The 26,576-nt window shown below is 40.4% G+C and overlaps 1 protein-coding gene across 3 annotated transcripts in view; it reads right to left on the bottom strand.

The window, feature by feature from the left end:
* Positions 1 to 26,576, bottom strand: part of FER1L6 (fer-1 like family member 6) — a 272,635-nt gene that overhangs the window by 15,435 nt on the left and 230,624 nt on the right. For 2 of the 3 annotated variants that reach the window (XM_031013870.3, XM_063709464.1), the window contains exons 33-39: positions 23,044 to 23,214; positions 12,704 to 12,864; positions 9,391 to 9,533; positions 7,005 to 7,093; positions 6,481 to 6,579; positions 2,989 to 3,230; positions 1,018 to 1,181 (exon numbers count right to left, since the gene is read on the bottom strand). In XM_031013870.3, coding sequence (XP_030869730.3) covers positions 1,018 to 1,181; positions 2,989 to 3,230; positions 6,481 to 6,579; positions 7,005 to 7,093; positions 9,391 to 9,533; positions 12,704 to 12,864; positions 23,044 to 23,214 — 1,069 coding nt within the window. The remainder of the gene's footprint in view (positions 1 to 1,017; positions 1,182 to 2,988; positions 3,231 to 6,480; positions 6,580 to 7,004; positions 7,094 to 9,390; positions 9,534 to 12,703; positions 12,865 to 23,043; positions 23,215 to 26,576) is intronic. The other variant, XM_063709465.1, reaches the window with a different exon arrangement.

The following is a 26,576-nucleotide window of genomic DNA, read 5'->3' as shown; positions in this document are numbered from 1 at the left end:
CCATGACTCATTCATTTCTGGTTTCATTCATGCATCCAACAAAAATTGATTGCCCAGAACCAAGCCCAGAGGCATGTAGTAAACCCTCATTAAGTACTTGAGGGGGAATGAAACTGGCTGGAGCCTCTCCAGCAACCTCACCAATCAAGGGGATCCAATTAAGAATGGACAGAAAAGACAAACTCTCAGAAAATACAACAGAACTAGACACCATGAGGTCAGACCAGCAGCTCCCATTTACCCAGTGACGTACAAGGGGAATCCCTGCCTCACACCCACTGGATCCTCAGAGCAGAGACAGAAAGAGAAATGGGTCTCTATCCAGACCTGCTACCGGAAAAATCCTGTGCTAGGTGTGCTTTTGCCACAAGGCACTAGAAGCAGAGGGCAGAATGCACTCATCCCAAGGGGAGGCTAGCAGCAGAAAAAAGACCCTGCTATCAGTCTCAGTACCTTTTTCCAACCTCGCTAAGTCATCCCTGCTGCCTTACAGAGGATCAGTGAAGGAGGTGAAAGAACAGGAAGAAGAAACTGTCTTCCCAATATTTGTGAAAGGTCAAAAATTCCTCCAAACACATGCCACACAATCTGACATGCATTGGCAGGAAGTGGACAATTTGGGAAAGGGATAAATGGCTTCTCCTGCTGTCACCTTCTTTTAAAAGGATGGATCACCTTTTAAATCATGTCTTACATTTGAGGATGAAGGCATAAGGTAATTGCATTGAAATTGTACATTACTCAGAACTTTATGCATAATCTTAAGAAATGTTGAAAAAAAATTAATGCCAGGCGCATAAGTTCAGGCCAAAAGGATAGAAAATCACCTCAACATAGATAGCTAAGTCTTCTTGCATTTATAAAGCTTTAAAAATTCTTGCTTCTTAGCAGAACCTCTGCATGAAGGGTTCATGTCATTTGAAGGCATTTTACTTGAAGTTCACAAAATGACTCAGTGGAAGAGCATGATGCCCCCAACTTCCCCCATCTCCTCCACCTCCTATAGCTGTCACTTACTGTGAGTTCTTTGCTTTTAGAAAAAGGCCACCAGCCACGCACACGTTTTTGCTGGAATATAGAGATCTTGGTCTCCTCACTTGCATTTTCAAACTTGGCAAGATCACAGGCTTTGGCAGACTTAGCTGCTCGAGGGAAACTGTTGAGGTTCATTTCCAGGGTGCCTGTGGAGAGATGACCCTAACAGTTAGGGAAGCATTTTCTAAAAGTAACAGAAGAGCTTCTCAATCACCATCCTCGTTCATTCATTCACCCTTCACTTCCTACTCATTCAATCAGTACCACATTAGATCACAACTATGTGCTAGGTATTGGGAGTACAAATAGGACTGAGCCACGTTTGGTGCCATCAAAAGATTAATCACATGGTAGCAGGTAGAAGACAAAGGAAGAGCTTGTTTTAACTCTTAAGTTAACAATACTTAACTTGCAAGCCTCAGCTGCAGGTAGCTTCACTGCTGACCACCTCGTCTGCTCCCTAAGCCTGGATTATTGGCTTTAGCCTTCCCCTGCTTTAGCACTGACAACCCCATGAGAGCCTCCTCACCCCACTTCACCTCCCTCTTGGTGTCCACTAAACCCCTCCAGGTCAGAGACTAGTCTTATTGTCTTTGTATCTACTCTCCAGGACAGGAAGTGAACCTTAGTGGGTTCCCAACACTGTTTTTCCAATGAGGGAACACAAGGCAGAGTAAGAGATTGCCATGAGTTCTGTATCTCTTTAACCATTTTTTCCTATTATAAATTAACATTTGTTAAATATGGAAAATTCAGAGCATATATACATGGGCAAAAACATGATAATGGAAAAGTTTTTCATAATTTCATCCCTAAAATGTTGACCACTGCTCTGTGTATTGGTGCTTAGCCCTCTCTCTATGACTATCCCTTTCTCCTATACATATAAATGTAGTTTACAGAAATGAGATTTTTCTCTTTTCACTTAATGTATCCTGTACAACTTTCCAATTCATTAGATATTCCCATATTTTTAATGTTTGCAGGACTATCACTTGAGTGTGTAAGCCAAAAATAAAATTTTAAGCCCCCCAGTCATCTGAATAGACTCCTCCTCTCCACCAAAGACATTCTAAAATTAACGTGAAAAGCTAGTTCAGGCCAATGATGGGAAGGGGGAGTCAGATATGCCTCATTACTGTTAACATCAACAAAGACCTTAAGACTCATAGAACAGACTCTTCAAGTCTGATAATCTATCTTCTCTAAAGTCTGTTACGTTGAGGCTTCATATGCATGAAAAAACCTTGGTCTTCACAACCCCTTATCATAACCTAGACATTCCTTTCTATTGATTCCAGGTTTTTAGACAATAACCAATTTCCAGTTGGAAAATCTTTGAATCTGCCTACGAACTGGAAGCCCCCACTTCCAGTTGTTGCTAACATACATCTTACCTGTATTGATTGATGTCTTATATCTCCCTAAAATGTATAAAACCAAGTTGAGGCCTGACCACTTTGGACACGTGTCATCAAGACCTCCTGAGGTTATATCACAGGCATGTCCTTATTCTTGGCAAAATAAACTTCTAAATTGAGACTTGTCTCAGATACATTTTGGCTTACAAATGCTTACTATGTGTGAGGCACTACGGAGTGCTCTTTAATTGTGTTACAACAATTATAGCTCCGCCCCTCTCTGAAGTATGTAATATTACTACCCTCATTTTACAACTGAGGCACAGAGCAGACCAGTAATTAGCTCAACATTTAATGACTTTTTAGTGATAGATCAACTTAAGTCTTTTAGAATATGTAGTGGTCCATCATGTGGATGTACCATCACTCATTTAACCAATCCCTATTAATGGCTATTTGGGATGTTTCCAGGTTTTTGCTATCACAGATAGTGCTGAAATTATTAGTCTTGTAACTAAATCAGACCAAGCTCTCCAAAAGCTGAGACAAAACCCTTAACATTAATATGTGCTTGATGAAGCCACTGGCTTACCCAGGAAGTCATCTGAGGACAGCCTTTCAAAATCCCAAACCTGCAGCACCAACACAGCGGGAGTCTTACACTCCATCTTCTCTAAAGAGAAGATGTTCTCCCTCTTGGTAATGACCATTTGCTTCTCAGCTGGGAGATACTGAAACGGAAACAGGAAGCGCCAGTTGAAGTTGCCCTCTCCAGTCAGGGAGTTGTAATGCACATCTGTCTCCTGCTTGTCATCCTCCAAACCCTTTAACCATCTAAAAAAAGATTCAAAAGAATTTAAACACTCAGAGTACATTCTCCAGGCATCAGTATAATCATAAGTGATTTAGCTTATTTCAATGTGGTCACAGATCATAGTTTAAAAATCATTATAATTAGATTCAGTTGGAAGTTTGCATTTTGACTTGAAAGAATAAAATAGGGGTCAGAGGGTCTGCCATAACAGAAAAATGGCTCATTTCAAGGCAGGGTTGGGGAAGGGTCTTCAATTGCTTGTGTAGATCTGAAGCCCCATGCAATCAAGATAGAAAATTCAGGAAATAGGAAGTGAAAATGTAATCTGAATCTCTGTCACCCTGGGAACCCTCTTTGTAAGGGATGCCACCTCTGTACTTGAGTGTTAGAACAAGATTACCCACTACACTGAGGACTCTGAAATTGGGCTGCTGTAGACCTGTGCTGTCAGGCATGCACTGGGCTGGTATAGGCTTATGTTGTCAGACCTATGCCATCAGACTATAATTGGTCCCCTCCTCCCTGGTTCTAGGCCTAGAAAGCCCAGCAGGCCTGGATTGGTGTGGCATGGAGGGTGGGAGGGCTGCCTGCACCCATCTGGATTCCAACTCTGACTGTACCACTTACTATGCAGACATAGGTAAGTTATCTTACCTCCCTGTGCCTTTGTTTTATCTGTACACTGGAAGCAATTATAGCACCTAGTTTATAAGGTTGTTCTGAAAAATCACATGAGATGATGCCTAAATGTACCTTGGACATTCCAAATTATCTATCATGTTCTTTCGTCTTAGTATTATCTGGTCTTCCTCCTCCATCCCCAGCATAATGTAAGTTACAATTAGTACATTTATCCCTACTACTTGGTCCATGGTGAATTAATTGAGAAAATAAGTACTTTTTATTCAAACTAGTTGATAATTTCAAACCGTGTGCTTTCTGAAAGCAGACACCCTTCCTTCCCAGGGCAGGGAGGAGGGGAGTGAAGGCCTTTCTCTTCACAGAGGAGTGTCACCACTCAGGGTATGGGCCCAATTATTTAGCTAAAGATGGTGTTCACTCAACCAATACAGTTGTGGTGTCTGTTCTGAGGCAATGAGAGAGCTTGACGCCAGGGGAGTGTTAGGGAGCAGAGATGGTCCTTGCTTCATGGAGTCATAGTCATAGGGGAAAGGGGAGAGAGGGATATGAGTGAGTGGCAGAAGTCACTAGAGAGAGATGTGCAAAGGCCCTGTGGGAGAAGAAATAAGGATGCAGCCTTAGGAGGTCTTTCTTCTTAGTTCTTCTTGCAGAGAGCAAGGGGGCATGTGGTATGAAATGAGGCTGGAGAGAGAGAGAGGCAGGGGCTAGTTATTTGGGATATTTTAGGATGTATTAAGGACTTGAATCTCTGTTCAGAGAAAATGAGATGTCATTGAAGGGTTTTAAGTACAGGACTGACATGATCAGATTGTGTTTTGAAAAGATAGCTCATGTTTAAACATAGAGAGCAAACTATTGGAGGGCAAGAATGAATATGGAGAGGCCAATTTGGATGGCATTGGTATTGCTGTGGTCCCACCTAGCAAGAGATGATGGAGGAAAAGACAATGGTGGGATGTGGCGAAGATGGAGAGGATGAACAGTGCTGATGGCCACTTGGGAGGTGAAATGGACAAGCTCTGACAGCACATTAGAAATGGGGAAGTCAGTGAGCAAAGGGTCTGTAGATTTGGGGTTCTCAACCCAATGGATGATGGTGCCAGTCACTGAGATAAGAAACCGTAGAGAAGAAACAGTGTTGTAGGATTGTTTTGGTTTTAGACTTGTTCAGTTTGAGGTGCTGCTTTTGAGGAATCTACACATTGGGAACAGGAGTTGTCAAGAATGAAAATTAAAAGGTGACAACTGAAGTCATTGGTTATTTGAACTACTTGATTCAACTGAAGTGTTAGTTGAAAATGGCAGAGAGACAAAATAGTGGGAGATGAGAAGTTGGCCCAGGACAATGCTACGAGCTATTTAACTGCTAGACGGCAGAAAATGAGCTTTCGAAGGACACGGACAAGAAGTGATCAAGAGGATAAGAGAAAAAACAGATACATGTGTTGCTACAGAAGTTAAGGCAAGAAGGTGTTTCAAAAAGAAGAGATGCTTAGATGTGACAAATGCTCCTCAGACAAATGCAATAAGGACTAATTTTTTAAAACATAAGACTATTAGATTTAGCAAAATGGAGAGCACTGTCACTTTGGTGAGACCTGCTTTGGTGGCATATTGGGGAGAAAGCCAGACTGGAGTTGGCTGAGAAGCAAGTGGGAGGGAAGGAGACAGAGAGTGAACAAACATCGCCTTCATCACATTTTCCAGAAGGTCAGCTTCTGGAAGTCTCAACCCGAACTCTCCCAGAATCCTTCCATATTTCAAGCCATGGTAAAATACCTATTTACAGGATACATTAATCTTTCCTAAACTGGTGATGAGATAGCAATTTCAGAGGCTCTTAAGTCTGTTTGTTAAAATCTTATTGATTTTGCGTCATGCTCCTTCTATTACTCCTTTGTAAAACTTTAACTCACTTCTATATTTTTATTGTGAAAAAAATGAGAATTTCGAACCACCAGATGTGGTATGACTGCAAATCATTGATAATGTACATTCTGGAGACAGAATACTTCCTGTTAGGGGAAGGCAAAGAGATATTAGCATAAGGCTGAGATAGGTTTTAGTTAAGGTACAGATTTAAATCACCTGTTTTCTGATGCTATACCACCTCATCCCCCTCCCTGACTAGTGGCCAAATGACTAGTGGCCAAAAGGAAGCAGAGCCAAGATGTAAAAGAGATATAAAATGCTTCCCTGGGTCTTAGGTTGTATCTGTTTTTAATCAATACCACCAGCAAACGGGAAGGTCTAAATTTTAGCTTTCCCATTAGCTTCACAATCTGTTCAACATATTAATCTTTCATTAACAGCACCACATCACTCTGCTTCCTTTTGTTTAAAGGTAGATATCTGACAAATGTCACTGAATAAGTTTAGGTATCCAATGTTTAACTGAAAGATGTATATGTAATAAGATTTCCTCATAAAAATATTTTTATAAGCTAACAATTTTTAGCAAAATGACCAAATAAGACAAATATTAGACAAAGAAAGTGGCCTTAAAAGTAAGATGGCTCCCTTTGTGGGCTGTGGGTTTAGTATCCTCCATGAGGCATAGATTTAGTTAGGGTTTAAAAAGGTGAGGAGGGAAGGAAATGGGAGGTTGGAGTTTGTTGATAACCTTACCCTTTCACATAAATATCACTTGATTTTTGGCCTGTGAAGATATTCTCATCCTCTAAAATGACATCTTCAGTGTTCCAGATGGTCACTCTCAATTCGTATCTGGGATGGGAGAAGGAAGCATTAGGTCCATGACCTTGAAAGCTGAGTCAGTTGGTGTCTGTGTGGTTCTAGCATTGCCTTTGGTCTATAAGTTTCCTAAAGTTTGCCAAGTTCAGAAATATCAACACTTAGGGGCTTGGTTCTGTCAGAACCAAGTATCCTAGCTGGAGACCTTAGAACCATCAAGGACATGAATTCCTATGAGCAGGTCTTCCTTCTCTTAACCAACATTTTTTAGATGAGGAAGTGGAAACTCAGAAGCCCCCCCATTAAGACAGGGGCCACCACCAGCTCCTGAAAAACTGGCCAGGTGGATAGTGAGGTATGATGATCAGGTAACCTGTCAGACACCAGATAAAATGTCATGATTCTTTCATCTGCTACCCTGGTCTCTTCCCCTAAAGCTGGGGCTACAGCTGACATACCCTTTGGGTCGCCTTGGAGAGATGTCAACAGGAGGTCCAGGTTGAGGCATATCCTTGGGAAACATGTCCACCCACATCTGCAGGCGGCCCTTGTTAAGAAAAAAAATATCTTCTTTAGCTTTAGGAGGGGGCTAGGGGACATGGGTAATTGATAATTCATGGTTTTATAAGATCCCTTTAGTAGAAATAGGTGTTAAGTGTAGCTTGGTAGTTTTATAGATGTCTATTTAGGGTATCTGTTGACAAAAAAAGCATGTATGTATATATAAATATATAAAAATATATATAAATATATATAAAAATATATCTATAAATATATATATATAAAATATATATAAATATATATAAATATTTAGGAATTAGAGCATAAATTAAGAGTAGGTGAAGGGTGAGCAAACCTTTATTGAGCATCAACTAGGTGGTAGACATAATGCTATCTATACACTTGACACACATTATCTTATGAACTCTTGCAACATCTCCACCAGGTAGATGTTACTATTCCTGTTTGACAGAGGAAAAAACATTTTGCCCATGCTTAATAGACAATATGTAGCAGAGTCTGGATTCAACCCTTGTGTGTTGACCCCAGAGACCTTGCTCTTTCTGCAAACTCCTAAGGATTAAAAAGATAATCCCAACTGTCACAAGTATCATGCTTCAATGTACCTTTACCTCCATTATCTCAATGTTCACCCCAGCCAGGATTCTGTTCTATACATAAAGAAACTAAGCTCAGATAAGTCAACAAAGTGTATCTGAAGTTCTGTGGCTAACAGTGGCAGAACAGAGCCTCCCATTCATTGCCTTGAACTCCATACATCAGATTTTACCCTGGTACAAGAGATTTAAGAGCCCATGTGAGGAGAAGCCCTGTGGATTCCATGCTAAGCTCTGTTGTATACATTCTAAGAATGCTGTCAGCTCAGGCAAGAAGGGAGTAAGGGATATGGGTCGGGATGATGGGGCAGGGGTGGATTTTATAAGAATGAGGTGGGACTCCACTAGAGCATGAAGAAGATGCAGGATTTGGATGAGGAAGGGCCTTTGGCTAGAAAATAATGGCTCTTCAGAGGAAGAGAAAATGTAAGCAAAGGTTTAGCATTTGGGAAGAAAATCAATTGAATAGAGAAAAGCAGGATGATTTATTTTCTAAAGACACATTAATATTCATCCTTAATCAAAAAGCCACATCTGACCAAGCCAAGTGAAGGATCCTAGTAACCAGATGATTTCAAACACCTGGCAGTGAATTTCAGGAAACAATCGTAAGCTTCTACATCTGATAATGGTTTACCCTCTCAACGCACTCGTCCGCACATGCAATCACTAGGTCTATATCCCAATAACTCTGGGATAGCAGGGTAAGTGTTCCTGACCCATTATAATCAAACTCCCATGATTTTCCCCTCACACAGTGAGTGAGTCCAGAGCTGGGACAGAAGCTGGCTCGGGGTGTGAACCTGGCATGGGCCAGGGATGCAAATTGCCTGGGCTAAATTCCATCTCTACTACTACTCATCTCTATTACTCCCCAGCTGAGTAATTCAGAGCAAATTAATTGAGCTCTCTGAACTTCAATTTCCTCATTGTAAAAGTGAGGATCATAATAAGACCATCATGAGGCCGCATTAAGGAATAAGAGGAAGGTGTCACTCCCTTGTTTAGGAAAATCCTGGTGTGTGTTCCTTGTACCAGCTTGATTATTAACAGTGCCCTCGTTCACTCCCAAATGGCCCCAGTTTGGATAAACAATTCTATGGTCATCCTAAATAGTTGAGATAATTTATGTAAAGGTCCTAGTACAGGGAAGGCTCTTCACAAAGTTTATCTTGTCTTCCCTTCTGACTCCTAGCCCAGCTCTCTAGGTATTTTTTCTACACAGCTTCTTCTTGCCAGTTCTTTAAGGTAACCTACCACCTATTGCTTCTCTGGGAAAATTGTGTGTGTGTGTGTGTTATTACTAGGCTGTGTGGCTACAGATAGATTTTGGACAAAGTCCTGGGCATACCCAATGGGTTAAGTTTTTCAAATGTCCAATATTCTTCCAAAAGAGTTTGGTAACTCAAATCATAAAAAGCAGTAGTAAGTTGAACACTGACTCCAGGGCAGGGCTTCTCAAATTCAGCATTATTGACATTTTAGGCTGGATAATTCCCTGTTGGAGGGAAGCTGTCTTGTGTTTTCTAGGATGTTTAATTTAGCAGCATCCTTGCCCTCTACCCACTATATGCCAGTAGCAACCCCACCTACTTGTGACAACACAAAATGATTCCAGACATTGCTAAATGTACCTCAGGGAAGGTCAAAATTGTTCCTGGATGAAAACCATTACTCTACAGTACACAAGATTAACTTTTAGGGCCAGAATAGTCTTGCCCACTACCTGCTCCATTCCTGGCTTATCCTTGTGGTACAGTGGCCGAGTTTCTATGTGTTCAGGAACCAGCCTACACCCGACTTCCGGGATATCCTCCCAAGAGTGTAGAACCTTGAGGGCCAGGTGTTCATAAGACTCCACTGTCTCATCTGCAGGAAAGAAAGACAAAGAAACTTGTCAGATGTGTGTTCCTGCAAGGAGACAGTGATGGGCTGCCACATGCATTTTTAAACACTTACAGGCTTATTTAAATGTACCAAGGGGCTGGGTGCAGTGGTTCACACCTGTAATCCCAGCACTTTGGGAGGCCAAGGTGGGTAGATCACTTGAGGTCAGGAGTTCAAGACGAGCCTGGCCAAAATGGCGAAACCCTGTCTCTACTAAAAATACAAAAAATTAGCCAGGTGTGGTGGCGGGTGCCTGTAATCCCAGCTACTCAGGAGGCTGACGCGGGAGAATCGCTTGAACCTGGGAGGCAGAGGTTGCAGTGAGCTGAGATCGCGCCACTGCACTCCAGCCTGGGTGACAGAGCAGGGACTCTGTCTCAAAATAAATAAATAAATAAATTTACTAAGGAACAGGGAAAGAAAAACCAAAAAAGAAAAAAGTAAGGATGGAAAGAGGTGGAGAGATAGAAGGGAAGGGGAAAGAGATGGAAAGTTTAGAGAGAGGGAAATAAGACTAGTTCACAAGAGGACCCAGAGAGCAGTCTTGGTCCTGGAGTAGGGGCTCCACCCACCTCCTAAAGATCTACAGATCATAAACATGGCTTCAAGGTACTGGAGAGGGTACATTTTTGAAGGTGCAAAACTGTTTGCTAACATACTGTGAGAGGACCTGGAAAATCAGGGTGGCCCTAAGCGAGGTGGTGAAGTGGGCACAATGTCCATCCATAGGGACGTCTTTTGTCTTCTCACGGTTGCTTTAGATTTCTCTCCTACCAACACCCACCCGCAGGAAATGTCCTCTCATCTGCCATTCTATCAAATAAGGTTATTCATGATAAAAACTACAGGTGGAAATGATACGCACAAAACAAGACAAAAATTGTTGAATAAAACATTGACAAAGTTTAGAATGGCCTAATTTGATATAGGAAAATTGAACTTGTCTTTAAAAAAAAAAGGGGCCACAGTGCCCCATTTTACATGGTGTGATTGTGATTATACATTGCATGCCTGTATAAAAATGTTTTATTTATCCAATAAATATAAATACCTATTATGTACCCACAAAAATTAAAATAATAAAAATAAAGGGGCCACAAAAAATCTCCCAATACCAATAATTACAATCAGTAAAAGTTGATAGAGACAAACAAGAAATCAATGAATAAATCTTTGTTAATCTTATGAACATAATTTCAGACTTCTAGTGGGCAAAAAAGTGGTAATTGTTTAATCATGTAGAATATTGACCAAAGAACTAAGTTGGCTTAATAGAGTATATTGTGAATAAATATTTTTCTCAATATATCATTAACGTCCCATCTAAATATCAATAATCTGCATGTAAGAACCTTCAATGGGTTTCTGGGCTTGAAATAACAAGGTAAAGGAAATCTTGGTATCAAAGATACCAACATAGTGTCAAACCATCCTATGTATGGTTCAGTACTTTGATGCAGTGACCTCATGCCCTTGGCTCATTGCATCAAAAGTACTGAACCATACATAGGACACTTTAAAGCATCAAAGGCATGAGCAAGTGATATGGTTTGGGTCTGTGTCCCTGCCTAAATCTCATGTCGAACTGTAATCCCCAATGTTGGAGGTAGGGACTGGTGGGAAGGTGACTGGATCATGGGGGCAGGATCATGGGGGCAGTTTCTCACAGATGGTTTAGCACGATCCCCCTAGTGCTGTTCTCGTGATAGACTTCTCACAAGATCTGATTGTTTAAAAATGTGTAGCACTGCCAGGCGTGGTGGCATATGCCTGTAATCCCAGCTACCCGGGAGGTGGAGGTTGCAGTGAGCCTAGATCATGCCACCGCACTCCAGCCTGGGTGACAGAATGAGACTCCATCTCAAAAAAAAAAAAAAAGGGTAGCACTTCCCCGCTTTCTCTCTTCGTCCTGCTCTGGCCATGTGAGTGCCGTGCTGGCTCCCTGTTTGCCTTCCACCATGACTGCAAGTTTCCTGAGGCCTCCCCAGAAGCCAGGCAGATGCTACCATGCTTCCTATAGAGCCTGCAGAACTGTGAGCCAATTAAATACCTTTTCTTTATAAATTACACAGTCTCAGGCATTTCTTCACAGCAGTGCAAGAACAGACCAACACAGTGTGACAGTATGAGAATTCTTCTGTATAATTAAATTAAATGTGATTTTTTTTCCCCTCACCCTAAATGTATGGAAGCCTCTCTGGGATCTTTGTGTTATGTCCCAGGATGTTCATGTGGAAAATCTACGACTTGGTGTTAAAATAGGATAGTTATTGGTATAACATTTATGGGGGTAATTTGGGTTATGTTCAATTATTTATGCTATATAATATTCACTTCAAGAATATTGCCCACCTTCTGACGCAACAATTCTACTTCTCTGACCTATACTGTAGAAATATCAGAAACACAGAAAAATATGTATAAGGAAGTTCATTATAGCATTGTCGCTACAAAAAAAAGAATACAATGTGAGTAAATGGCATAACCGTAAAAAGGCATATCATCACTGATCATTTCAAAGAACAAAGGAGAATCATTATAATCTATTGGAAATTTTAAAAGCTGGGCACAAAACTCTGTGTTTATTTATAATTCTGTAAAAATGTGATATATTTTCAAGTCACAGACAAGTGCAAGAAAATATGCCAGCAAGCAGCATGGTTGTATCTGAACTTGGGGATTATAAGTGATATTCATTATTCTCCTTACTTTTCCACACTTTCTACTATGAGCTTGCATTACCTTTTTTTTTTTTTTTTTTTTTTTTTTTTAGACTGAGTCCTGCTCTGTTGTTCAGGCTGGAGTGCAGTGGCACAATCTCTGGTCACTGCAACCTCCACCTCTTAAGCTCAAGTGATTCTCGTGCCTCAGCCTCCCCAGTAGCTGGGATTACAGGCACCTGCCACCACACATGGCTACTTTTTGTATTTTTAGTAGAGATGGGGTTTCACCATGTTGGCCAGGCTGCTCTTGAACTCCTGACCTCAAGTGATCCACCCGCCTCAGCCTCCCATAGTGCTGGGATTACAGACGTGAGCCGCTGTGCCTGGCCACATTACTTTTATAATTAGATGTCCCATAGCCAAAAAATCACTAGAATCAGGATTTTCAAAAGAAGAGCAACACCAGCAGGATATTTTGCAGGGAGTTACCAGTGTCCTCTTCAGTGAAGATAGTTTTTCCAGAAAAGACTTGGTTTCCTATCTGTATTTTCCCAGGGTGAAAGTAGGGTCCATCCAGCTTGTTGTCTTTGCAGAGCTTGGTGAGGATTTCGGTGGGTTTGGACGTGTCTCTCCAGGCATTGTATCCTTCTCTGAAAAGTGGAGGGAGAACACACTTTGAGGTCCTCACTTAAAGAACCACCCAGTATGATCTGTGCAGTTTCTTTCAGATTTTACTTGCTATTCTATGTACCTGGGGTTAGGGGTTTTGTTTTCTCTCTTTTCTGGCCAAACACAGCTTGCCTGAAAGGCAAGACTTCTGAGTAGCTTAACAGAAAAATCCTTTGAAGGTAGCTTTTTTTTGTTTTTGTTTAAGTAATGTACTTTTCATTTTTTTTAAATTGAAGTGAAATTCACATAACAAAATTGACCATTTAAAAGTTGACCAATTTAGTAGCATTTAGGATATTCACAATGAGGTAAAACCATCACCTTTATCTAGTTCCAAAAAGTTTCATCATCCCAAAAGAAAACCCTGTACCCAGAAAGCAGTTACTCCTCTTTCCCACCCCTCAGAGGCTTTGGCAATCACCAATCTCCTATTTGTTTAGTTTTATTAAGTCCCTAGCAGAACAGCCACTCGGCTGCTGCTTATTCCAAGTTTCAAGGTCTCTGCTTCGTCCCTTCCTTCTCTGTACCCCACCACCCCGCCAAAATCATAGTATATATCCATGTCACAGATACAGTCTTGATGTGTTGTTTCTCTAATCAGTGATAAGTTTTTAAATCTCCCCAACCTATTCTTTCCTTAAAAACTAGCTGTTTGGTTAAAATTATTAACTTGCAATGCAGCACTCCCTACAAGCCAGGACCAAGATAAGCTTGATGTCTCTGCTCATTGGGACACCGAGTTCATCAGAATTTAAACAAATCAACATGGCTTATAAAATGGAGCTGTCAAGTAGTTTTCCCACATTATGCCAGAGAATCCTGAAAAGGTCATCCAAGCCAGTTCCAGAGCCACACACAGGCCTTCCCAGAAATAGGCATGATTGTCTTGTTTTAAAAACTTTTCAGTGAATAAAGGTTGCAAGTCCCCAGACAACTATGCTGCTACCTGGCAGGTCAGCCAGGAAATTCTTCTGAACAAAAGATGCACCATTTGCCTGTGGTTTCCTTCCCCAATTTCAGAGTGAGAACAGCTAATCACTGTCTGAATGGAATTCTCTCAGGCACTTGGAAAGCTATGTAAATCCCCCAAGAGGCATATGGTTCCACTAGGGACTGAAAACTAAACAGGCTCTCTAGGCTCAGGGAAGAATAGACCAGAAAGAGAGACTGTATGAAATCATTCCACGAAGGATATAGGCGCTCAGAGTCTGTTACGGTGTAAATTGGCACAATCCTCTGGAGGGCCATTGTGACATATGTATTAAAAGTCCCAAAATGTGCATTCCTGTTAATAGAGCAGTCTACCTTGATGCATAAATATTAAGTCAATTATCAGAGAGGTGTGCAGTGGCTTTTGTATGAGAATATTCATAGCAACAATATTTATAACAGAATAAAGAAAAATACAAATGCCCTAAAATTCAGGAAGGCAAATTGGTTTTACCATCTTATAATGCCTATGATTGAATACTATAGATATATTGAAATAATGATTATAAAGAATATCTAATGACATAAAATGCTTGAGATATAAGGATAAGTACAACAAGCAGGTTACAAAACTGTGTGGATAGTAGAGTCTGGTTAGGGAGAAAATAGCATGGAACATATTGAAAATGAAATACTACACAAGAACTTTTACATGAGTGGAATAATTTGAGAGTTATTTTGTACTTTGTGTTTTCTAATTTCAATGAGTGTGTCATATTTAATAAAAATATTTTTAAAATTATGCCATACTCTTAATTTTTTAAAGCTATCAGATACAACATGCTTTAAAAAAATAAAGCTGGTAGTCCATATTTTAAAATTAAGCAGCATTCAAAATATTTGTAAAAAGTGGGAGTTTGGGGGAGGGAGACAGAGGAACACCAAATTGAAATTATACACACAAGATCAGGTGAGCAATCACAGTACCCGGGTTTTAATATGATATTAAGCAAAGAGGCACTAAAGAGGGTAAGAAAGACAGTCTTGAATTGCCTATGCCACTCCTCCCCCATTCCCTGGCAGTGGCCCTGTAGCATGGAGAGAGGATCTGTGCACTTAGGGGAAGGAAGAGCACAATAATCGTGGGACTTCGGATTGGAACTCAGTGCTACACAGTCACAGCAGAAAGAAACACCAGACACAACTCAGAACTCAGCTGGTGCCCATGCAAGGAGCATTTAGACCAGCCCTGGCTACAGGCAAATTGTCCATCCCAGCTGTTGGAACCTGAGTTGAGTTTCAGCAAGCTCCGTCACCGCAGGCTAAAGCACTCTGGGGTCCTAAATAAACATGAAAGACAGTCTTGGCCACAGGGACTGAAATTCCTGTGCAAATCCTACTGCTATGCTGAGCTGGGAGCCAGTGGACTTGGGGTGCACATGACGTAGTGAAATACCAGCTGGGGCAGCTATGGGAGTGCTCGCACCACCTCTCCCCTAATCCCAGGCAGCACAGCTCACAGGCCCAGGAGAGACTCCTTCCTTCTGCTTGAGGAGAGGAAGAGCAAAGAGGATTTTGTCTTGCACCTTGAATACCAGCTCAGCTACAGTAAATACAGCACAAGGCAGAGTCTTGAGCAAGCCTCCATTCCAAGCCCCCAACTCCCAGACATTTCTAGACATAACCTGGGCCAGAAGGGAACATGATGCCTTGAGGGGAAGAACCCAGACATAGCAGGATTTATTTCCTACTGACTAAAGAGCCCTTGGGTTTTGAATAATCAGCAGTGAGAGCCAGGTAGTACTTGCCATGGGCCTTGGGTAAAACTCAGAGCAGTGCTGGCTTCAGGTGTGACCCAGCACATTTTCAGCTATGGTAGTGATAGGAAGAGATTGCTTCTGCTTGACGAAAGGACAGGGAAGAGCAAAGGGGACTTTGTCTTGCAGCTTGGGCACCAGCCCAGCCATCGTGGAGTAGAGAACCAAGTGGGTTCCTGGGGACCCTGATTCTAGACCTTGGCCCCAGATGGCATTTTTGGACCTGCCCTAAGCCAGAGGGCAGCCCACTGCCCTGAAAGGAGAGACACAAGCCAGGCAGCATTTGCCACAGTGAACACTGGCAGTAGCCAGGCAGTACTCACCATGGGCCTGGGGCGGTGGTGGCCATGGGGAGAGACCCCTCTGCTTGAGGAAAGGGGAAGGACTTTATCTTGTGGTTTGGGTGCCAGTTCAGCCACAGTAGAATAGAGCAGCAGGTAGATTCCTAAGGTTCCTAACTCCAGCCCTTGGCTCCCAGATGGCATCTCCAGACCCATCTGGGGCTAGAGGCCTGGGGGGAAGGACAGAAGCCTGGCTGGATTTGCCACCCATTGACTGAAGAGCCCGTGGGCTTTGAGTGAACACAGGTGGTAGCCAGGCAGCGGTCACTGCAGGCCTTGGGCAAGACCTAGTGCTGTGTTTGTGGCCACATGGGTGTGTGTGTCACCCCTCCCCCAGCTCCAGGCAGCTGAGCACAGAAAGATAAACCCCATTTGTTTGGGGAAAAGAAAGGAGAACAAGAGTCTCTGCCTGTAATCCAGGGAATTCTCCTGGATCTTACCCAAGACCAATCCACGGATTCTCCAGGACCACCCAGGCAATATCTCTACAAGTCTGCAGGAGCCACAGTATTACTGTGCTTAGTGTCCCCTAATGCAGATATGGCTGCAGTGACCAAATATTTAGATTATAATACCCAAGTCCCTTCAAATATTTGGAAAGCCTTCCCAAAAAGGATGGGTACAAACAAGCCCAGACTGCAAAGACTACAACAAATACCTAACTCTTCAATGCCCAGACACTGATGAACATCCACAAGCATCAGGGCCATCCAGGAAAACATTATCTCACCAAAAGAACTAAATAAGGCACCAGTGACCAATCCAGGAGAGACAGAGAGATGTTTCCTTTCATACAGAGAATTCAAAATAGTTGCATTAAGGAAGCTCAACAAAATTCAAGATAACACAAAGAAGGAATTCAGAATCCTATCGGATAAATTTAACAAAGAGAGTAAAATGATTAAAAGGAATCAAATTCTAGAACTGAAAAATGCAACAGACATACTGAAGAATGCACCAGTCTCTTAACAGCAGAATTAATCAAGCAGAAGAATTAGTGAGCTTGAAGATAAACTATTTGAAAATACACAGTCAGGGGAAACAAACAAAAAAAAGAATTGAAAAGAATGAAGCATGCCTACAAGATCTAGAAAACAGCCTCCAAGAGGCAAATCTAAGAGTTTCTGGCCTTAAAGAGGAGGTAGAGAGAGAGAGAGAGAGATCAGAGTAGAAAGTTTATTCAAAGAGATAATAAGAAACCAAGAGAAAGATATCAATATTCAAGTACAAGAAGGTTATAGAACACCAAGCAGATTTAATCCAAATAAGACTACCTCAAGACATTTAATAATCAAACTCCCAAAGGTCAAGGATAACTTAGTGATCCCAAAAGCAGCGAGAGAAAAGAAATAACATACAAAGGAGTTCCAATATGTCTGGCAGCACACTTCTCAGTGGAAACCGTATAGGCCAGGAGAGAGTAGCATGACACATTTAAAGTACTGAAGGAAAAAAACCTTTTAGCTTAGAATAGTATATCTAGGAAAAGTATTCTTTAAATATGAAGGAGAAATAAAGACTTTCCCAGACAAACTCTGAGGGATTTCATCAACACCAGACCTGTCCTATAAGAAATGCTAAAAGAAGTTTTTTAATCTGAGAGAAAAAGGATGTTAATGATCAATAAGAAATTATATGAAGGTGGGAAGCTCACTGGTAACAGTAAGTACACAGAAAAACACAATGTTATAACAGTAAGTGTGGTATATTAGTTATTCATATCTTAAGTGGAAAGATGAACATATGAACCAACCAAAAATAACTACAACAACTTTTCAAGACATAGTATAATAAAAGTAGAAACAACAGAAAGTTAAAAAGCAGGGAGATGAAGTGAAAATATAGAGTTTTCATCAGTTTTATTTTTGCTTGTTTTTTTTTTGTTTATGCAGTTAGTGTTATCAGCTTAAAATCATGGGCTATATTATTTTCAAGCCTCATGGTAACTTCAAATAAAAACACATATAACAGATACACAAAAAATAAAAAAGCAAGAAATTAAAACATACCACCAGAGAAAATCACCTTCACTAAAAGGAAGACAAGAAGGAAGAGTAGACAGCAAAAACAATCAAAAAACAAATTTTAAAATGGAAGAATTCCTTACTTAACAATAACATTGAATATAAATGGACTAACCTCTCCAATCAAAAGACACAGAGTGGCTGAATGGATAAAAACACAAGACCCAATAATCCGTGCCTACAAAAAAACATACTTTACCTATAAAGATACACATAGACTAAAAATAAAGGATTAAAAAAGATCTAACATGCAAATGGAATATAAAAAAGCAGGAGTAGGTATACTGATTATAAAACAACATAGATTTCAAGACAAGAACTATAAAAAGAGGCAAAGAAAGTCATTATATAATGATAAAGGGGTCAATTCAGCAACAGGATATAACAGTTGTATACACACACACCCAACCGTGGAGCACCCAGATATAAAGCAAAGAGCTAAAGAGAGAGATACACCCCAATACAATAATAGCTGGAGATTTCAACACCCAATTTTTAGCACTGTGCAGGTCATCCAGACAGGACACCAACCAAGAAACATTGGACATAATCGACCCTATAGACCAAATGGACCTGATAGATGTTTACGGAACATTTCATCCAACAGCTGCAGAATACACATTCTTCTCCTTAGCACATGGAACATTCTCAAAGACAGACCACACGTTAGGCCACAAAACAAGTCTTTAAATTTTTTTTAAATTGAAATTATATCAAGTATCTTCTCTGGCCACAATGGAATAAAACTCAAAATCGATAACAAGAGAATTTTGGAAACTATACAAACACATGGAAATTAAACAATATGCTCCTGAATGGCCAGTGGGACAATGAAGAAATTAAGAAAGAAATTTAGAAATTTCTTGAAACAAATGAAAATGGAAACATACCAACAACACTTATGGGACACAGTGAAAGTAGTACTAAGAAGAAAGTTTATAGCAATAAGCACCCACATCAAAAAAAGTAGAAAAACTTCAAATAAATAATGTAACAATATATCTTAATGAATTAGAAAATCAAGAGCAAACCAAACCCAAAATTAGTAGAAAAAGAGATAAGATTAACAAAATGAAAAGTTGGTTTTTCAAAAAGATAAACAAAATTGGCAACTCTTTAGCTAGGCTAAGAAAAATGGGAGACCTCCTAAATAAATAAAATTACAGATGATAAAGAAGACATTACAACCAATACTGCAGAAATTCAAATGATTATTCGAGGCTACTAATGATATGTTACAAATAAATTGGAAAATTTGGAAATTAGCAAATAAATTGAAAAACCTAGAAGAAATGAGTGAATTCCTAGAAACATACAACCTACCAAGATTGAACCATGGAGAAGTTCAAAACCTGAATAAATCAATAACAAGTAATGAAATTGAAGCTGTAATAAAAAGTCTCCTAGCAAAGAAAAGCCCAGGATCTAAAGCTTCACTGCTGATTTTTACCAAACATTTAAAGAAGAACTAATACCAATCTGAAAAACAAAGAAAAAGGATATACTTCCAAAGTCATTTTACAAGGCCAGTATTACCCTGAAACCAAAACCAAAGACACATCACAAAATGAAAACTATAGGCAAATATCCCTGATGAACACTGATGCAAAAGTGTTCAAGAAAAATTTTCAACAAAATACTAGCAAACCAAATTCAACATCATGTTAAAATGATCATTCATCATGATCAGGTGGAATTTATTCCAGGGATGTAATGATCATTTGACATACACAATCAATCAGTGTGATACATCATTATCAACAGAATGAAGGACACAAACCATATGATCATTTCAATTGACACTTAAAAAGCATTTGATGAAATTCAATATTCCTTCATAATTTAAGAAACCCTCAAAAAACTGAGTATAGAAGGGACATAGCTCAACACAATAAAAAACATACACAACAGACCCACAGCTAGGATCATACTGAATGGGGAAAACTGAAAGCCTTTCCTCTAAGATCTGAAACAAAACAAGGATGCCCACTTTCACCACTGTTATTCAACATAGAACTGGAAGTCCTAGCTAGAGCAATCAGATAAGACAAAGAAATAAAGGGCATCCAAATTGGAAAGAAAGAAGTTACCCTTGTGGGTAGATAATATGATCTTATATTTGAAAAAAAAAACCTAAAGATTCCACAAGAAAACCATTAGAACTGATAAATTCAGTAAAGTTGCAGGATACAAAATCAAGGTACAAAAATCAGTAGCATTTCTGTATGCCAACAGTGAACAATGTGAAAAAGAAATCAAGAAAGTAATCCCATTTACAATAGCTACAAATAAAATACCTAGGAATAAACTTCAAGAGAGAAAAGATCTCTAAATGAAAACTATAAAACATTGGTGCAAGAAATTGAAGAGGCTGCATAAATGTCTTCTTTTGGGAAGTGTCTGTTCATGTCCTTCGCCCACTTTTTGATGGGGTTGTTTGTTTTTTTCTTGTAAATTTGTTTGAGTTCATTGTAGATTCTGGATATTAGCCCTTTGTCAGATGAGTAGGTTGTGAAAATTTTCTCCCATGTTGTAGGTTGCCTGTTCACTCTGATGGTAGTTTCTTTTGCTGTGCAGAAGCTCTTTAGTTTAATTAGATCCCATTTGTCAATTTTGGCTTTTGTTGCCATTGCTTTTGGTGTTTTGGACATGAAGTCCTTGCCCACGCCTATGTCCTGAATGGTAATGCCTAGGTTTTCTTCTAGGGTTTTTATGGTTTTAGGTCTAACGTTTAAATCTTTAATCCATCTTGAATTGATTTTTGTATAAGGTGTAAGGAAGGGATGCAGCCAAAAAACACATGAAAAAATGCTCATCATCACTGGCCATCAGAGAAATGCAAATCAAAACCACTATGAGATATCATCTCACACCAGTTAGAATGGCAATCATTAAAAAGTCAGGAAACAACAGGTGCTGGAGAGGATGTGGAGAAATAGGAACACTTTCACACTGTTGGTGGGACTGTAAACTAGTTCAACCATTGTGGAAGTCAGTGTGGCGATTCCTCAGGGATCTAGAACTAGAAATACCATTTGACCCAGCCATCCCATTACTGGGTATATACCCAAATGACTATAAATCATGCTGCTATAAAGACACATGCACACGTATGTTTATTGCGGCATTATTCACAATAGCAAAGACTTGGAACCAACCCAAATGTCCAACAATGATAGACTGGATTAAGAAAATGTGGCACATATACACCGTGGAATACTATGCAGCCATAAAAAATGATGAGTTCATGTCCTTTGTAGGGACATGGATGAAACTGGAAACCATCATTCTCAGTAAACTATCGCAAGAACAAAAAACCAAACACCGCATATTCTCACTCATAGGTGGGAATTGAACAATGAGATCACATGCACACAGGAAGGGGAATATCACACTCTGGGGACTGTGGTGGGGTGGGGGGAGGGGGGAGGGATAGCATTGTGAGATATACCTAATGCTAGATGACGAGTTAGTGGGTGCAGCGCACCAGCATGGCACATGTATACATATGTAACTAACCTGCACAATGTGCACATGTACCCTAAAACTTAAAGTATAATAAAAAAAAAAAGAAATTGAAGAGGATACAAAAAACCACAGACATATTTCATGTTCATGGATTGGAAGAATCAGTACTGTTAAAATGTCCATAGTACCCAAAGCAACCTACAGATTCAGTGAAATCTCTATCAAAGTACCAATGACATTCTTCATAGAAATAGAAAAAACAATCTTACATTTACGTGGGACCACAAAAGACACAGAATAGCCAAAGCTATTCTAAGTGAAAAGAACAGAACTGGAGGAATCACATTACCTGACTTCAAATTATGCTACAGAGCTATAGTAACCAGAAGAGCATGGTATTGGCACAACAACAGACACATAGATCTTTTTTTTTTCTTGTCTTTTTATAGTTCTTGTCTTGAAATCTATGTTTGGAACAGAATAGAGAACCCAGAAATAAATCTATTCATCCACAGTGAACTCATTTTCAACAAAGATGCCAAAAAGATGTATCAGAGAAAGGACAGTCTCTTCAATAAATGGTGCTGGGAAAACTGGATATCCATATGCAGAAGAATGAAAGTAGATCCCTATGTCTCATCATATGCAAAAATAAAATCAACATGAATTAAAGACATTAGGTTAAGAAAAATAAACCAGGCACAGAAAGACAAACTTTGCATGTTCTCACTTAAACACTTGAACTCATGGAGATAGAGAGTGGATGATGGTTAATGAGTACAAAAATATAGTTAGATAGAATAAGATACAGTATCTGATAGCACAACAGGGCAACTATAGTCAATAATTTATTGTCTATTTTAAAATAACTAAGAGTATAATTTGATGTTTATAATATAAAGAAAGGATAAATATTTGAGGTGATAGATATCCCATTTACCCTGATGTGATTGTTATGCATTATATTCCTGTATCAAAATATGTCATATACCCCATATATATGTATACATATGTCATATACCCCATATATGACATATATACACACACACATACACATTTATGTATCCATGAAAATTAAAAATACATTTGAAAAAAGAGTGAAAGTTGGGTCAGTTCTTCCTTCATTTGTAAAATGTGGATAACGCCTCAAAGGGTGGTTCAGAAAACTCAGTGAGATACTCCATGTAAAATGCTTTGTTATCGAAAGTACATGAGTGTCATAATTAGCTTGGATGCTGGCATTTGTATTATATTAATTATTCTTCTTCTAGCATTATTCTTCACCAGGGAAACTCTATTTCAAGGCACATCTGACTGAGTGAACACATACATTTAGCTCTTGACTCTTGAAGAACCTGCCCTTGGTTCTCAATCAGAGCTGCCTCCCCAGTCACGATGACTCTCAAATGCACTGAACAGTCTCCCCAAGCCAGCTCTGCTGATGTGGAGCCCATTTGAGACATTAAAGCTGAGCCTGGTCTGGCCTTCCTAGAGATGGACAACCGGGATGCAGAGTCTGGAGCCCTGAAGGCTACAACAGCTTCAGAATACCAAGTGTCTCCCGGGGAGAAAGAACTTACATCTCATACTGGCTCTGCAAGCCACAGATGGCTCGGTGTTTGCTGTAGAAGCGGTTCTCCAGGTCGATCTTGGTCTCACCAATAAGGTCATCTGTGCCAATCATGTCATGGTCATAGATCAGGATGGAGAGCAGGGACTCTTTTGGGAATGTGGCTTGGATCTCAAATGACCTGCGGTCCAAGCAGAGACTTCAAGAGTCAGTTAACATTTGGTGACACCGGGAACCATTCCCAGCTTCACTTTTAGCTAGCCCGCTATTCATGTGAACTCATTAAACACTCAGCAACTCAGTTAATACTTAGCAGATATTTGTTTGGTTTAATTTTTCATTGCAGTACAAACAATTTTCAACTCTGTTATCAATTTCAAATAGCCAATAATCTCCCCTTTTCATGGGCCACATCTTATAGTCTTCAACTAGGGTGACAGCACGATGGAGAGGAAAAACTTTGGATTTTGGTTTCAAACAGGACTGATTTTTAATTTTGGTTTTGAATCTGCAATTTCCTGATTGTAAAACTTTGGGAAAGTTATTTAATTCCTCTTAGCCTCCATATTATAAATGAGTATATATGTCTTCTTTATAATTTAGCATGGGGTTTAAATGCAATATTGTTTCTATAAAACACATATTTTACTTTCAGGCATTCAACTGGTGCCCAATACATTGCCATTCCCCTTCCCCTCCATTGTTGCTTTATCAACAAGTACTAGCTACATTTATTTTAAATGAAAACCTTATCAAGGATGAAAAATTATAAAAACATAGAATTGCAAGACCAAAGCGTTGTCTCTACAAGACTATGAGCCCCTCGAGAATAGGGACCTGCCTTTTTTTTTTTTTGGTCTCTGCATTGCTGGAGCCTGCACTTGACCTGCAGAAAGTACACACAAAATAAATGTTTCCGTGAACTGTAAGAGATCTCAGAAATCACCATATCCAATCCCTTCATTTTATAGATAAACTGAAATCTAGAGAACACTAGCAACTTGCCCAAGATCATCAATCAGGCCAATCTGAGATAAGTGCCAGGTTCCTAATTCCTAGCTCGGTGCTCCTTCCATGAAACCACACCAACGCAAGGTGTCTCAAGGAACATTAATGCTGTCTGATTTTCTGTGATGATAAATTACCCAATGCTACTGCATTGGGACTGGTACTTGAAAATTAACTGCGTTATAGGGAAATGCCTTCCTGAAAACAAAATCAAGGACACAGCAGTATTCTCCAGCTGTGTAGACTGTCTGCTCTGGTACAGGATGAACTGGGCTGGGAGCGATGGACAAAGAGGAGGGGGAGGAAGGAGAATGCGAGCCCATTATTTCCCTGCATGTCCACAGGGCTGTCTGGGCTGCTGCCCTCATGGTCAGATCCACTTAACCCTGACACTTACTCCCCAGTGAAGCAGGCACAGCAACTGCAGCATGCCCAAGCCAATTACCCCTCCTCAGAGAGAGAAAAGCAGAGACGCTGGACAGCTCCAGTGACTGTAACTGACAGAAGTGGCTGTAGCAGGCCAGGGATATGGTTGTGTGGGAAAGAAATCCATATGTCTTCCATCTGAAGGCATAGTATTTCCTGCCTGAGCTCCAAGATTTACATTCTAAACTATAATTGATACTCTGCAGGTGCATCACAAGGAAGCCTCCAGCCATGTGCCCCTGAGCCATCACCATTACTGTCACTGGAAGGACTTATTAAGGGCTTAACTGCTGCTGGCAACCATGAAGAAGACTTAATCACCCTGGCCCATCTCCCCAAGCTGTGGGTCCATATATTAATCTCACCTAAATTTTAAACGGAGCTGTCAATGAAAGTTACCAAAAACAGGGCCGGGAACGGTGGCTCACGCCTATAATCCCAGCACTTTGGGAGGCCGAGGCAGGTGGATCACTCGAGGCCAGGAGTTCGAGACAAGCCTGGCCAACATGGTGAAACCCTGTCTCTACTAAAAATACAAAAATTAGCCCGGCGTGGTGGCAGGCGTCTGTAGTCCCAGCTACTTGGGAGGCTGAGGCAGGAGAACAGCTTGAACCCAGCAGGTGGAGGTTGCAGTGAGCCAAGATCGCGCCACTGCACTCCAGCCTGGGCAACAAGAGCAAAACTCCATCTTGAAAAACAAAGTTACCAAAAACAGCCCACTGTGGTTGAACTTCCAGTTACCCAGGGAAAAATTAGCCTTATACTAACTTGTGTCAATGAGGTACTATCCATAGATGCAAGGGTGGTTTGGGAAAACAGAATGCATCATGAAATGGGCCAAAACTGAGACGGTGAAAGCATGAAGAGCCTCTGAGCTTCAGAGGAACAATGTTCCATTGTTCATTTGGTCATTCATTCATTCTTTAATTTATTCATTCGTTCATTCAGCATTTATTGTGTGTCTACTATGTGCCAGGCACTGCGATTTTTAAGAGATAAGTAAAACAGTTTCTTTCCAGTGGGGAAGGCAAATAAGAATATGGCTAAATCAGGTGGCAGGAGTTCCAACAGAGTTATGGGCAGGGTGTTACTAGTACATCTGTCTGGGGAGGGGTGACAACAGAAGGTTTCACAGGGATGAGTCTTTGGCTGAGCCTTGAATGCAGATGGGAGTTCTCCCTGCTCCAGATCTGCAGAACTTCTAATCTTAGCCATTTTCCCAACCAGGTCAAGCTCTCCGATTACACAGACTCAAAGGCCCCTGTATGTCTCCCTTATAGCATTCATCATACAGGCAATTTTATATCTGCCTGATTTTTCTTTTTTTGTATTCCCTGCCTCCTCTATAAGGGTGTAGGTTCCATGGAAACAGGGTCATGCACCCTTTATACCTCTCCAGTAGCTGGCACATAGTCTGTCACCAAAATGACGACCTGATTGGAAAGAAAAAAACATTTGCAATCTACTCACAGGGTGACGGTCAGTTTCATTTGTCTACTTGACTATAGTCTCCAGTTATTCAATCAAACGCTAATCCAGGTGTTGCTATGGTGGCATTTTGTAGATGTAATTAACATCCACAATTAGTTGACTTTAATTGAAGAAGATTCTCCTTGATAATCTAAGTAGGCTTTAACCAGTAGAAAACGCTTAAGAGCAAAAACAATAATCTCATAATAAAGAGCAAAAGCAGTATATATTGCTATGGGTTGAATTGTGTCTCCACCAAAAGATAAGTTGAAGCTCCAGATCCAGCACCTCAAAATCTGACCATATTTGGAAGTGAGGTCTTAATAGAGGTAATCAAGATATAATGAGGTCATTAGGATGGGCTGTAATGCAATATGACTGGTGTCTTTGTAAAGAGGAAAACTTGGCACAGAGACAGATGTGCACAGAGGGAAGATGATGTGGAGAGATGCAGGGAGCAGGCTATGTGGAGATGAAGGCTGATATTGTAGCATGCATCTACCAGCCAGGGAGCACCAGGGATTGCCAGCAGATCACCAGAAGCTGGGAGGGAGGCAGGGAATAGAGGCTCCCTTGCAGCCCACAGAAGGAAGCATCCCAGAACATCATACTTTCAGTATCCCAAACTGTGAGAATGAA

Source organism: Gorilla gorilla, chromosome 7 (genome assembly GCF_029281585.2).
Source record: "Gorilla gorilla gorilla isolate KB3781 chromosome 7, NHGRI_mGorGor1-v2.1_pri, whole genome shotgun sequence".
In the NCBI taxonomy this organism is placed as follows: domain Eukaryota; kingdom Metazoa; phylum Chordata; class Mammalia; order Primates; family Hominidae; genus Gorilla; species Gorilla gorilla.
The sequence above is the reverse complement of the archived record's forward strand: the minus strand, read 5'-3'. Positions and strand labels throughout refer to the sequence as shown.